We start from the raw sequence: 14919 nt of genomic DNA, 5'->3' as shown, positions 1-14919 counted from the left end.
ACCGGGTTACATGCTTACTAGGTAATTGGCCAAATGCCACAGTAAAGTAAACTTATTTATCATGCTAACATCCCCGCCCTCCCCCCTAAAGTCACAATGCAATAATAATTAGCATTGAGAGTTTGTCACATAAGAACCGAGATCGAGACGTTAATTGAGCCTTGGTGAACGCATCCACAATCTACAAGGCTGATGGAACGAAGCGAAGTGAGATTTTTCCAAGCTAAAGATGATGACGAGTAAAAAGACAATCAATTTCAATATGTTTTGTTCGTTATGAAAAATAGAGTTCTTAACAATTTGCATAACACTTTAGTTATCACAATGTTAGGGGTAGGCTGAGATATTGTAACACCCATATTTGCAAGAACCATCATAACTAAACAATATCACATCTAGTAACAGCCATAGCACGATACTCGGTCTCAGTAGAAGATCTCAAATCTCCAAATAACATCATGTTCTTACATTTACATGAGATTAATGAATCTACAAGGAAAATACAAAAAACTAGTGGTGGATTTGGGAACATTACGATCATCATTCCAATCATCATCACTCTAGGCACGCAACTCCAAAGAGGATTCTGAGGGAAACAAAAGACTATAAAACTGAGTGCCACGATGATATCACGGGAGAACTAAAGAAGAATACAAAGAATAACTCCTAGTGAACAGAGTTAGGAGCAGTAATAAATTGCCTAATCACATGAACATGAGCAATATCCGAACGAGTAGTTGTAAGATAAAGCAAGCTACCTACAATAATATGATACAAACTTGGATCAATCAAGAGAACACTATCAGTGGGAGAATATCATGCATTGGTTTCAAGAGAAATGTCTATAGTTGTATTATCAGAAAGTCTTGCCAAGTCTTGCTAGTTGAAACCGATCACATATATATATATATATATATGTATATATATATATATAGGGCCGGGATCATTTCAGAACCATAAATATTTACAGAACTCGCAGAACTCCTAATAAACAATCTTTTTATTTATATATTTTTATGTTTAGGATAATTTTATCATTTATTATGTGTATTTTTACGATTACATACATGTTAAGAGTAATTTTATCATTTTTTATATTTAATTTTATAGTTACACATATGTAAACTAGTTATTTTTACATATATGTAATTAGTTATGACACATATATATAATTTTGGCAATTAAACATACGTAAACTACTTTTAACATGTGTGTAATCAAAGAAATACATATAATAGATGATAAAAAGATCCTAAATACAAAAACTTATATATAAAATGATTGTTTATTAGGAGTTCTGAAAGTTCTGTAGTTATTTAGAGTTCTGAAATGAACTCAACCCTATATATATATATATATATATATATATATATATATATATATATATATATATATATATATATATATATTCGATAAATTAGGTATCTTTTCTCAGGCTCAGCCACCTCAATACCCAAAAAATACGGTAGCATACATCCTTCATAGAAAATGGTGAGCCAAATCACTCTTCAACGACTCAATACCATCATAACCATCTTTGTGATAATGAAATAATCCACATATAAAGATAGAAGAAAGCATCCAACACTCGTAAATCAAATAAACAATGCTGAATCGTGATTACTAGGAACAAAACCAAGGGAAGTAAAATATGTAGAGAATTTTTCAAACCAACCACGAGGAACCTGTTTGAGACCATATAATACTTTCCGAACTACACCGCGCTAATGAGCAATTCCTGGAAGAGAGATCATGAAAGCCTCCTGATGGAGATCACCATTCAGAAAGGAATTCTTGATATTCATTTGATAAATCTTCCACCGACAAAAAGATGTAACTACTATAAGAGTTCGAAATAGAGAAGGGCAAATTTATCCTCATAATCCATACCATACTTTTGTGAATATCCTTTTGCTGCAAGTTTGACCATATATCACTCAATACACCCATCAAACTTGTTTTAATCTTATATACACAATGACAACCAATTGCATGTTTACCAGGTGGTAGTGGAACCAAATCCTATAGTTGTGTCTGATGAAGGGTAGTTAGCTCTTCAACCTTTGGAAATCTATCTAGTGTCTGGTACTATGTGGTTCCACTCTAAGAACTCCGAATCATTCTTGAAGCTCATCCCTTTCATAAAAAATGATCTGCTTTCCCAAGAATGATGAACTGGACCAATAGGTAAATGTTAATTCATTGGGCTTGTCGATACAATCAAATAGAAACCCCGACGACGCCATATACTAGGAGCTCAAACTATGTGATTGAATAAATCCTCCTATATATTTTTCCGTTCAAGGGCTCCTTCTCCCTCTTTAAACTAGAGCGCCTTCCACTTCTAATAGGCCACAAACTAGACTAGAATCATTCTCAACGAAGCTATTCTGGCAAAGAGGATTAGAAACAACATCTCTATACAGTTCGTGTTTAGTTATCAAATGTACATTTGCAATAAAGAAGCAAAGGAAGCTAAGTAAGTAGAGTTGGAATAAACTGGTAGCTTGCTGGACTTACATTCATAAGTGGACCTCATTAGAGGTAGGGTTGTCTCGATAGATGAAGGAGTTATCTCAAGCATAGTCGGACCTAAAGTTGTGTCTTGCGATGTATGGGTGATGTAATGTAAATTACATCTGTTTCCATGTATAGGTTGTATTATATTTCGAGTCGTTTTGTGTGGCTTTTATCTTTCTTTTAGTATATTATCGTGTCATGTGTGCTTTGCAGGGTTCCGAAAGAGAACGAGCTAAAAACGAGTCAATATGGAAGAAACCGAGCCTCCGGACAAGTCGTACGTGATCCAGAGGATCACGGGAATGGAAAACCAAGAAACAGGCTTCGTCACATGATTCGCGAGGAAAGGAAAGGCTCGTCGCATGATGCGACGAGCTAAAAGTCAAAGTTGGTCAAATAGGAAGCCCACGTCGCGGGAGCACATGGTCACATGACGCAACGGGGTTAAAATTCACGAATCAACTGATTAGGGTTTGGATTTTGTTATAGAAGTTATAAATACGAATTTATACTCTAAAAACCATAACTTGGCAAACCCTAGACGAATTTAATCTTGGAGAAGGTAATTTTGATGATGGTGAAGCATAAAGTTGAAGACTTTGGACGTTCAGATCCAGATTTCCATGGTTTCTACATCGGGTTTCTTCGTTTCTTCGTTTATTATCTTTCAATCATGATTATGCTTGTTAAATTAGATCTTGTTCTTGAATTGTTAAAGATGTTAGGCAAGATTTCTTTTCTCTACCTAGGTCGTACGATGATTACATTTTTTGATTATGTTAATGTCGGTTTTGGATTTATTATGTGGATTTAAGTACTAAAGTAACGAACTTTGGTTTCAATGATTTGATGTATATGCGTACTTGTTCTTGTTTTAACCTTATCATATGTTTCACTTGCGTTCTTGTGGATGTCTTCTATGTAAGAATGTATGTTAGGTCGTGGACTTTGTGTTAGCGGCTTTTTTATAGTTAATAGTGTAACACCTCGAAAATTCCTGCCCAATAAAATAAAGACACGTGTCATGAGACAAACGTGTCAGGAACCCGGATCAAATAAAAAGATGTATGGTAGGATTTTAAAGAGGGCGTCATGTTATTAAAAATACCTCTGAACGACCCAAGGGCAACATGTTATTAAAACACCTCTGAGCGGCCCAAATTTATAAATTCCAAGATCCTTAAATCGTTTGATAAACATCTTATATATTAACCGGTTGTTTTCTAAATAAATAAAATTCCATCCTTTATATGGAAATTGGGCTATTAGGAATGTTACTACTAAAATTTTGATTTAAATCCTAGTCTAATGCGAGTTGGAAGTAGTTAATTTAACTTGTTCAACTATTATGAGAATCCAAGACTTGTTTTTGGTATTTCCGTCAACTTTAAACTCCCACATGGATCCAAAAACATGTAAGGGACATGAAAGCATGCAATGGCTGAGCTAAAGGACCCACAACTGAAAAGGATAGCATGTGAATTCGGACTTGTAAGTTGCATGGTCAATACTTGGAAGTTTGTAAAATTTTTGGCTTATGGCCATCGGTTACGGACCGTATGGCTTTAAGCTTACGGTCCGTAAGGTGCATACCTGGGCGATTTCAGCAAAGGTCGGTTACGGACCGCAACCATTTCAGCATAGGGTCCGCAAGAGCTGCATACGGACCACAAGAGCTTAGGCTTACGGTCCGTAAGCCTGTCGCTGGCAGCAGAAACTGGACAGCTGCCTGTTCAGCCTCTTGCACCGACTTATGAGCATGGTTTTCGAAACCAGGGACTTGCTAGGCAGTATTTAGCCACATAGGGGCACCTGGAATTGTAACACCTCGAAAATTTGCGAACTATAATGCATTGACACGTGTCATAAGTTTGCACGTGGCAATGGTTTCTATAGGGGGGACTAAAGTTGACAAACATAGAAAGTATGTGAATTTAAGGGTTCAGAATGTCAACAAGTGATAAAAATACTTTACAGTAACCCTACGTGATGCTCGTACCTTCAAACGAATGAATCATGGATCATATGGAACGAAATGTGGAAGAAAGCGAGGAAATTACAAACTACAGGGGTCAAATGTGTCAACATGTTTAAGTTATACCTCTGAGTGACCCTTTAACAAACCCGAGGCTATGTAACAGTATAATATACTCAATAGAATGCACGGTATAAATTTCATCAAGTTCCGTTTTAAAATGAGAAAGTCATGATCGAATTCGTACATGAGGGGTTAAAAGCGTCAACATTGAAAGTTAGGACTTTTCGGGTAGTTGTAAACTAACCGAGGGCTTAACAAAGCGGGTAAAAGTCACGAGGCCCTTATACGTAAATAAGAGAGGCCCAAAGTGCAAAGTTACCCCTTCGAAACGCCAAGAGCCGACTGTAATAATTGAAAAAGATTTGAAAATCTTACAGCAGGCCTCAGGCGGGCCGCGTAAGAGTTGTCGTAAGGCTTACGCGGGCCGCGTGGACAGTAAAAGATATGGGCTCTGACAGGAAGATTCAGGCGGGCCGCGTAAGAGTGGTTGGATCATTGACGTGGGCCTCGTCAGACTCCTAGATACAGAAAATTCGGACAGAAGCACTGTTTGGTGTTTTAACCGACTTAGGAGCCATTATTAACAGCATGGGCACCCCCTAAACGACCCCTAGCGCTCAGGGACACTTGTTGATGATCCGGTTACACTTGTAGAGTTGTGTGGCATGATCTAATGCATCTAAGATCACTATATAAAGGCCTTATGTGCAACCATTGTAACCACACCTCATTTCAACACTTCTAATCATTTCTGGAGCTCAAGTGTCTTCACTACTCATCTCTGGTCGTGCATAGGACTTCAGTAAGTGTGCCTAACCCTTCTTAGTTAAGTTTTTGCTTAGTTATCGCTTAGAAGTCAAACTGTCGTAATTAACGGTTGACTTAACGATTAATCACTAATGGTCCAGTGATGAGTTGAATCAAAGATACTTATATGTTGTTAATTATGTGGGTAGTAAACCCTTAAAAGGGCACCCTATGATTCCCACTCTAACTAGTCCAAATGTCGGGTCAAAGTTGCTTAGAAAAAGTCAACAGAATGCTAATTTTCGATTTAACGCGTAATTAACAATGTAGATGGCATGTAACCTGTTTTATCACTTATATAACTTGATAATAAGTATTGTAACTGGTCTAAGCTTGTTTGATCCGACCATTTGCTATTCTAACCTGGTTCGGAACCGAAAGTCGCAAAACTTTGACTTTTGCTTTAACTTCAGTTCGGACCGGCATTGGTATGTTTTAGATATGCCTTAGGACTCTCTTAGGACCAGGTTACATGATGGTATAACCCTCTGTGGCTAGTTCGTTGTTTGTCTGAGTCTTTTGCATATTTCCGTTATATGCTTAAGGTTGACCATCATGCCCTTTTATCTTTAAAACGAGAATTTTGGACATGTGAAAGAACAATAACCTTAGTTACTGAATTCTAAGCATGTCCCTAAAATTTCTTGTCAAACCGAGGCCTAGAATAGGAGTTATGCTAAATAGCGCAATTAAGAAAACTTTTGTAATTTAACGGCGCAATTAGCATAAAGCTTATCTAAACCCGAATTTCGACACCAAACCTTTTACACACTGATGTAAAATAATATTTTGAGTTTTTTAAAGATATTTAATTATTTTTAACCTATTCATAACCTGCGGTTGTGGCCTTGATTCGGTAAATACCAAATATGCCATTTTCGAACATAAAATGAGTTCTGCACGGTATTTTGACCCGAATCCAATTGCTACTGATTTTAAATAATAAATAAAGTATTTTGAACTTTATAACCTGGTCAGAAAGCTCAGATTTCCTGTATAACCCGGAAATCTCTTCTATAATCTTTAAAATGACCAAAATACCCCTACGGGGCGTATATTGGGATTAAACTCACTATGGGCATAATGGAAGGTATCCTACTGATACCACCACCTCTTTAAAGCATATTGACTTAGGAAACCTGTGTAAGACTCTTGCGGTTACCCGTTTCGCCAATTTCGCGTTCGGTTCAGTTTATGTAACTAGTTTACATAAATTAGCCAAAACGGGTCCAACCTTGTCGTTTTTACCTCAAAATCCTGAATGTGTTTAGTTTACCCATAATATACAAGTCTCCGAACTTGTTGGGTCCAAACCACATTCCATTCCCGGTTTTCGCCGATCATGTGATTAAACCGTATTTATCATTTGAAACTAACCGGTCTAAGCTTAGGCTAAATTAAAGACCCGTTAGGATTCTAATAGCTTATTATAAACCTTCGTTCCAGAATAGGAGACCAGTAAAAGATACTTGCATTTGCTTGTTGTGGTTATTACTTGCTCTGGTAAATACTTTTAACTTATTTCCCCTTATACGGGCTTGGGGTATGGTATATAAAATACCGCTTGGTCGGGCAATTGACCTTAGTAGTTGAGTATTATCAATGTGACCCGTTTAAAAATTTGGTTTTGTTTGTTTTACGCTTTTGGGAGTTTAATGACCATGTCCCGGATATCCTTGGCATCATTCTACGAAATGGCCATGACCTTGACAGGCGGGTGTAGGCGTACACCCGACAATGTGTCCATATTTATAAAGGTATAACCGTTGGTTTTCCCGCCGCGGTTTTATACTATGTGGTGTGTCAATTAACCTTAAACCCGACACGAACCGGGCGACTGAACGCATAACGAACATGTAATTCTTTTACAAGATTAGATTTGATTAATTATCCCAAGTTATAAAAGTTTGTGCCACGTGCATTCAAATCAATTTTATTAAACATTTTACAAAAGTGTCGGTTGAATGTATTTACCAGTGACGTATTTTCCCCAAAAACATTAAATGCAGGTTCTACACGAAATAGGCTGGCCACTCCTTAGCATCGTTAGAGTCTCGCAAGCTTGGATGCCATTTTCTGTTGAACATTATTTCCTATTTTACTTTTGATCCCCTGTGGATTATTTTGACTACTTGTGATACTTGGATATTACATTTGTTGGTTGAAATATATATATATATATCTTTATGCTTCCGCTGTGCATTCAAATATTGTGTGGTTTGACTATATTGTTGCCAACTACGTCACGGTAATCCCCCACCGGGCCCACCGGTGAGAAGTGTGGAAATCGGGGTGTGACAGGTTGGTATCAGAGCCAACGTTGAGTGAATTAAACTCTATCCTTATGTGTTTAATCTCAATGACACAATTGCACATACTCGAGTCTAGACAAGAACATAGGACGAATTCGGATTGATGTTCTAATTGTCCTTTATTGTTTACTGTTGATTTAAAATTTATGAAAGCAGGAAATATGCCACCAGCAATCAGAAGAGCAGGAAGAGGCAAAGGGCCGATCACTACTCACAATGATCACGAGGCCGGACCTTCACATATGCGAGCTCCTTCGAGCACAAGGAGTGAAGAACCTCAGAGGCGTAGGAGGAACCTCTTTGAGCCCGCTAGACGGTCTACCTCGCACAGTTCGACACCTTCATACCATCACTCTTTTGGGCCGAATTCAGAAAACGAACCCGATAACCCTCAACCTTCATATATACCTCTCCAGCGATCCCTTTCGCACCATTCCTATGGCGACCCTACTCCTGCCTTTCAGGTCCGATTCAACCCGGCAAACTTTATCCAAGAACCAGTAGGTTTTAACCCACTAGGACCAGAGGACCATTTCTCCGAAGACAATGCGATGGATATGGACGAGGACACGGATCCCATCGAACCTGCAAGAGGTACCCCCAACCATCCCATCGAGATCTCTGATGGGTCATCCTTCCATGGAACACCCTATCAGGGTCCAGACAGTTACCAGGCGAGGTTCAACCAGTGCGAGTGGTACTTTACACCCTCTCACCATTCATCACCTCATGAGCAGCAACAACAACAGCATCAGGATCCTTCCGAGGATTCACGTTTCGTGGCACTTACGCCACCGCCTCCGCCGCCACCAGTTTAACAAGCACCTCCAGATCCGCCAAGGCGTAGGAGATCAGGCGCACGGATGTCCACACGAGGAGGGGATTTTCACTTTAGCACCCATCGCCACTCGAGTGGAAGTCATTTTCCGCCACTGCCAGAAGACCCACAAATGGGTGGACCTTTGGGTCACCCTGCAGAGATGAATTCTGCACCAGTTGCACCACCTCCGCCACCGTTCGGCTATGATAACCCGATACCTGCGTACGCCGGATCCACAGCGTACAACCCATTTGAGCAGCCAGCTCACACTCACTATAACTATATGGGTGGTGACCCATACATAGAAGCGGCGGCAAACTACCACGCCCTTCACCCTGAAGTACCTTATGAAACACCTTGGGGAATGGGATATCAACTCATGGGTACCCAATACCCGCTAGACCTCCGGCTCAGCACTTATCGCAGCAGCTGCGTTTTTCCCCACCAGAGCAGGAAGAAATTCTCCACCGTTTGAACAAAGTGGAGCGAGATTTCTAGCAAGACGTAAGAACAATCGTGGATTCCTCAAAGGCCTAGCAAACCTGTTAAAAGGGAAGAAGAAGCGAGATCATTAGTCTCTATATGTACTATTGTATTTCCTATTTTAAATCAAGTCCCTGCATGGACATTTATTTGTTTTAGTCCCTGCGTGGACATTTATTTGTTTTAGTCCCTGCGTGGACATTTATTGTGTGTTTAGTCCCTGCGTGGACTCGCCTTTCAGTCCCTGCGTGGGCTTATCTTTCAGTCCCTGTGTGGACATCTATCCTAGTATTTGGTCCCTGCGAGGACTTGTTTTCTGTATAACCTCTGCGTAGGTATTTTGTCTATTTCAAAGTCCCGTTTAGGGCAGTGTGTAATCTTTTTATAGGTATTGGAATGTTACGTTTATAAATTTCATATTTGTCATTATATGCACTAGTATATGAAATAAATAAATCAAAAGTCATTCCTTTTCAATTAATCTGCCTACTAGTTATTAAATAAAGAGTCTTAATGGTGTAACCTAGCCTTGTGTCATTATAAGACCCGGCCAAGATGGTAAGACCTGATTAAAATATTCATATTCCGGTTAACCTCTGTAAACATGTTAACACTCCTGGCAGACGTGATTCGTTAAAATCACACGTGTTATTTACACAAGGATCCTTCTAAGGATTCCAAAACCTAAATTAGTGATTTATAAATCATGGGTTTAAATCATCAAGTATGATGATCGATTATCAAGCATCCATTAGTGATGTAGTGCCTACGGGCTATACTCATTGTCATATAAGACAAGGGACAGCGGTAGTCTATGACTCCCTGTCAGAAAGGTAAGGAACTATGTTCAAACCTACATGCCTTGATTCTCTGAAATCCTGGCTTATAATATAAAAATGTCCCTGTGACTAGGCTTCTGTGCAACTAACAATATTATTTGTAATTAGGATAAGTTATATTAAAATCCTAAATAAATGTCAGTAATAAATTAACCAAATATGGTCTACGTTTACCATGGTTGATGAATTACCCAATAAGGGTAATTCCATAATAAACTTCCGAATAAGACTTCTGTTATTATCTTATGTAGCAGCTCAAGATTACAATGGCTGACTCGGACGAAAACAGCAGTCATCCAAAGGATAATGAGAATGATAACGCCCAAATTAATATAACGGGTGCTGAATTAAAAGCGTTAGTAGACGACGCTGTTAAAACAGCCTTAGAACGGCAGTATGAAGATTATAGCGAGTCTCGAAGTAGGACGCGATCTGCACCACACTCTAAACCAAGAACCCATTCTGAATCTCATAGCAAACCACCCTCTACCCAGTCTAAACCTAAGAAAGATGATGATCGGCATTCATCAAATGAGAATAGTGTCCTTCCTAAGAAAATAGTGTTCGATGATGCACCTCGCGCCAAGGGTTGCACATATAAGTATTTTGTTTCCTGCAAGCGCCGAGATTTTACTGGGGAAAAAGGCGTTGTGGATTGCATGACCTGGCTGGACGAAATGGACATTGTTGTGGACATTAGTGGTTGTGCTGAGAAGGATGTGGTAAAGTTTGCATCCTAGTCATTTAAGGGTGAAGCCCTAGCGTGGTGGAGGTCATTGGTTCAAGCCTCTGGAAAGGTTGCTTTGTACAGCATGTTATGGGAGCAATTTGTTGCTCTCATCAAAGAAAACTATTGCCCTCAACACGAGATCGAGCATATAGAATCTGATTTCCTATCACTAGTCATGAAGAACTTGGATTGCCAGGCATATCTTACAAGTTTCAACACCCTGTACAGATTGGTTCCATACCTTGTGACCCCGGAACCCAAAAGGACCGCGCGCTTCATTGGGGGTCTGGCCCTAAAAATCAAAGTAGCGTGAAGGCCTCTCGACCCGCTACATTTAGATCCGTAGCAGATATATCTCTGTCTCTCACACTGGATGCAGTGAGGCAGAGATCATTGAGAAATGCTGACACCGAGAAAAGGAAACGTGAAGATGATAATTCACGTCGGTCAAGCAAGAAGCATCGGGGGAACCGTGACCACAAGAGGGGGTCTGAGACCAAGAAGGGTGAACAGCAGTCGGGCGATAGGCCCAAGTGCAAGGTTTGCAAGAAGCACCATTTCGGGAGGTGCAGGTATGAACAGAAATCCCAGCCGAAGGCATGTGGGATTTGCAAGTCCTCTGAGCATAGGACTCTTGAGTGCAAGAAACTAAAGGATGCAACTTGTTATAGTTTCAATAAAAAAGGGCACATCAAGACTAACTGCCCAAAGCTAGTGAAGAAGGCTGAAGAAGGGAAAAAGACCAACGCCAGGGTCTTTCAGATGAATGTTCAAGAGGCTATCCAGAACGACAACGTCATAACCGGCACGTTTCTCATTAATGATGTATTCGCAAGAGTATTATTTGATTCTGGAGCAGATAAATCCTTTGTAGATAATAAGTTTTGTGAGTTGTTAAAATTTCCTGTTAAAGCCTTAAGGGTGAATTATGAGGTAGAGTTAGCTGATGGGACTATGGAAACAGTCTCAACTGTGTTAGAAGGATGTGTCATATCCATTAGGAACCACTCATTTCCTTTATCTCTGTTACCCTTTAAGCTAGCTGGTTTCGACATAGTGTTGGGTATGGATTGGTTATCGCATAACCAAGCTCAGATTGTGTGCAACAAGAAGCAACTGGTGATCAAGACCCCGTCTGGAGAACCACTTACCATTCAGGGAGATACTCGGCATGGATTGCCTGCGCAAGTGTCTATGCTAAAGGCATCCAGATGTTTGAAGAAGGGATGTGTCATTTATATGGCACAGGTGACCATTGGTAGGAGAAACCCAAGATTGAAGACATCCCAGTCATCTCTGACTACCCTGAAGTTTTCCCGGATGAACTGCCTGGTTTGCCACCAAATAGGCAAGTGGAATTCAGTATCGACATCATTCCAGGAGCAGCACCTATTGCAAGAGCGCCTTATAGATCGGCACCAACAGAAATGAAAGAATTGAGAACGCAGCTAGATGATCTGCTAGCCAAAGGTTTTGTTAGACCTAGTTCATCTCCATGGGGAGCACCAGTCTTGTTCGTCAAAAAGAAAGATGGTTCGATGCGTCTATGCATCGATTACCGTGAGCTTAATAAGGTTACTATCAAAAATAGGTATCCTTTGCCCAGGATCGACGATCTGTTCGATCAGTTGCAAGGAGCAAACTATTTTTCCAAGATTGATCTAAGGTCAGGCTACCATCAATTGAAGGTCAAGGACGAAGATGTGCACAAGACTGCATTTAGGACTAGTTATGGTCATTTCGAGTTCCTAGTGATGCCTTTTGGGCTCACTAATGCGCCTACCGCATTCATGGATCTCATGAATCGCGTCTGCAAGCCGTATTTGGATAAATTTGTCATTGTCTTCATCGATGACATACTCATCTACTCAAAAAGCCAAGCTGACCACGAGCAGCATCTTCGATGTATCCTTATATTGCTTCATCAAGAAAAGCTTTATGCCAAATTCTCTAAATGTGAATTTTGGCTACGAGAAGTCCAATTCCTTGGACATGTAGTCAGTGAGCGTGGTATCCAAGTGGATCCCGCCAAGGTTGAAGCCGTCATGAATTTCTCAAGGATTGTTGCACCCCTAACTTCTTTAACTAGAAAGAATATAAAGTTTAATTGGGGCCCTAAGCAGCAAGAAGCTTTTGATATCCTTAAGTAGAAGCTAAGCAATGCTCCTGTGTTGACATTGCCGGACGAAATGGAAGAATTTGTAGTGTACTGTGATGCATCACACACCGGGATGGGATGTGTGTTTATGCAGAAAGGCAAGGTCATTGCCTATGCTTCACGTCAGTTAAAAGTGCATGAAAAGAATTACACCACCCATGACTTGGAGTTGGGTGCCGTTGTATTTGCACTAAAGCTATGGAGGCACTATTTGTATGGCATTAAATTCGTGATCTATTCTGATCACAAGAGCCTCCAGCACCTGTTCAATCAGAAAGATTTGAATATGAGGCAGCGACGTTGGATGGAGACTCTGAACGATTATGACTGCGAAATAAGATACCATCCAGGCAAAGCCAACGTAGTCGCAGATGCCTTGAGCAGAAAAGAAAGAGTGAAACCAATAAGGATCAATGCCAAGAGCATTGAAATCAAGAACAGTCTGAATGAACGATTGTTAGCTGCACAGAAGGAAGCTGTGTCAGAAGCTAACTATCCTAACAAAAAGCTAGGAGTAACTGAAGAACAGTTATCCTATGGCAAAGACGGAATTCTGAGATTAAATGGAAGAATATGGGTTCCTGTTTATGGAGGTCTCCGGGACGTTATCCTTCAGGAAGCCCACAGTTCCAGATATTCCGTTCATCCTGGAGAGGACAAGATTGTCCAAATTCGTGACCGTTTGAAAGCTACCCGAGATAGGCAGAAAAGCTACGCAGACTTGAAGCGTAAACCTTTCAACTTCGAAGTAGGTGACAAGGCATTGCTTAAAGTATCACCCTGGAAAGGAGTGATGCGATTTGGTAAGAAAGGCAAGTTAAGCCCGAGATACATTGGACCATTCGAGATCATCGAACGTGTCGGATCGGTAGCCTATAAGTTAAACTTACCGGAAGAGCTCAGTGGTATTCATAATGTTTTCCACATCTTTAATTTGAAGAAGTGTTTCGTTGATGAATCACTAGTTATACCACATACAGATGTGCACATCGATGAAAGCTTGAAGTTTGTTGAAAAACCTGTGTCAATCGAGGATCGACAGGTTAAGAAGCTTCGAAGAAAGTATATACCGATTGTAAAGGTTAAATGGGATGCCCGTAGAGGTCCCGCGTACACGTGGGAGGTAGAATCCACGATGAAAGAAATGTACCCTCATTTGTTTCAGTAAATCTCGAGGTCGAGATTTCTTTTAAGGGGTGAGGATGTAACACCTGGAAAATTTGCGACCTATAATGCATTGACACGTGTCATAAATTTGCACGTGGCAATGATTTCTACAGGGGGGACTAAAGCTGACAAACATAGAAAGTATGTGAATTTAAGGGTTCAGAATCTCAACAAGGGATAAACATACTTTACAGTAACCCTACGTGATGCTCGTACCTTCAAACGAATGAATCATGGATCATACGGAACAAAATGTGGAAGAAAGTGAGGAAATTACAAACTACAGGGATCAAATGTGTCAACATGTTTAAGTTATACCTCTAAGTGACCCTTTAACAAACCCGAGGCTTTATAACAGTATAATATACTCACTAGAATGCATGGTATAAATTTCATCAAGTTCCGTTTTAAAATGAGAAAGTTATGATCGAATTCGTACATGAGGGGTTAAAAGCGTCAACATTGAAAGTTAGGACTTTTCGGGTAGTTGTAAACTAACCGAGGGCTTAACAAAGAGGGTAAAAGTCACGAGGCCCTTATACGTAAATAAGAGAGGCCCAAAGTGCAAAGTTACCCCTTCGAAACGCCAAGAGCCGACTGTAATAATTGAAAAAGATTTGAAAATCTTACAGCAGGCCTCAGGCGGGCCACGTAAGAGTTGTCGTAAGGCTTACGCGGGCCGCGTGGACAGTAAAAGATATGAGCTCTGACAGGAAGATTCAGGCGGGCCGCGTAAGAGTGGTTGGATCATTGACGCGGGCCGCGTCAGACTCCCAGAAACAGAAAATTCGGACAGAAGCACTGTTTGGTGTTTTAACCAACTTAGGAGCCATTATTAACAGCATGGGCGCACCCTAAACGACCTCTAGCGCTCAGGGACACTTGTTGATGATCTGGTTACACTTGTAGAGTTGTGTGGCATGATCTAATGCATCTAAGATCACTATTTAAAGACCATATGTGCAACCATTGTAACCACACCTCATTTCAACACTTCCGATCATTTCTGGAGCTCAAGTGTCTTCACTACTCATCTCTGGTTGTG

General features: G+C 40.3%; 1 protein-coding gene across 3 annotated transcripts in view; it reads right to left on the bottom strand.

Annotated features, from left to right (window-relative positions):
- Positions 1–387: 387 nt before the first annotated feature.
- LOC110908546 (probable LRR receptor-like serine/threonine-protein kinase At1g07650) overlaps positions 388–14919 on the bottom strand; it is a 58865-nt gene continuing 44333 nt past the window's right edge. Inside the window, exon 12 of one of the 3 annotated variants that reach the window (XM_035983581.1) lies at positions 388–586. In XM_035983581.1, coding sequence (XP_035839474.1) covers positions 556–586 — 31 coding nt within the window. In that variant the 3' untranslated portion in view covers positions 388–555. Of the gene's footprint in view, positions 587–739; positions 759–14919 lie in introns of those variants that run through there. The other 2 variants (XM_035983591.1, XM_035983586.1) reach the window with 2 other exon arrangements.

Source organism: Helianthus annuus, chromosome 2 (assembly GCF_002127325.2).
Source record: "Helianthus annuus cultivar XRQ/B chromosome 2, HanXRQr2.0-SUNRISE, whole genome shotgun sequence".
Taxonomy (NCBI): Eukaryota; Viridiplantae; Streptophyta; class Magnoliopsida; order Asterales; family Asteraceae; genus Helianthus; species Helianthus annuus.
The sequence above is the reverse complement of the archived record's forward strand: the minus strand, read 5'-3'. Positions and strand labels throughout refer to the sequence as shown.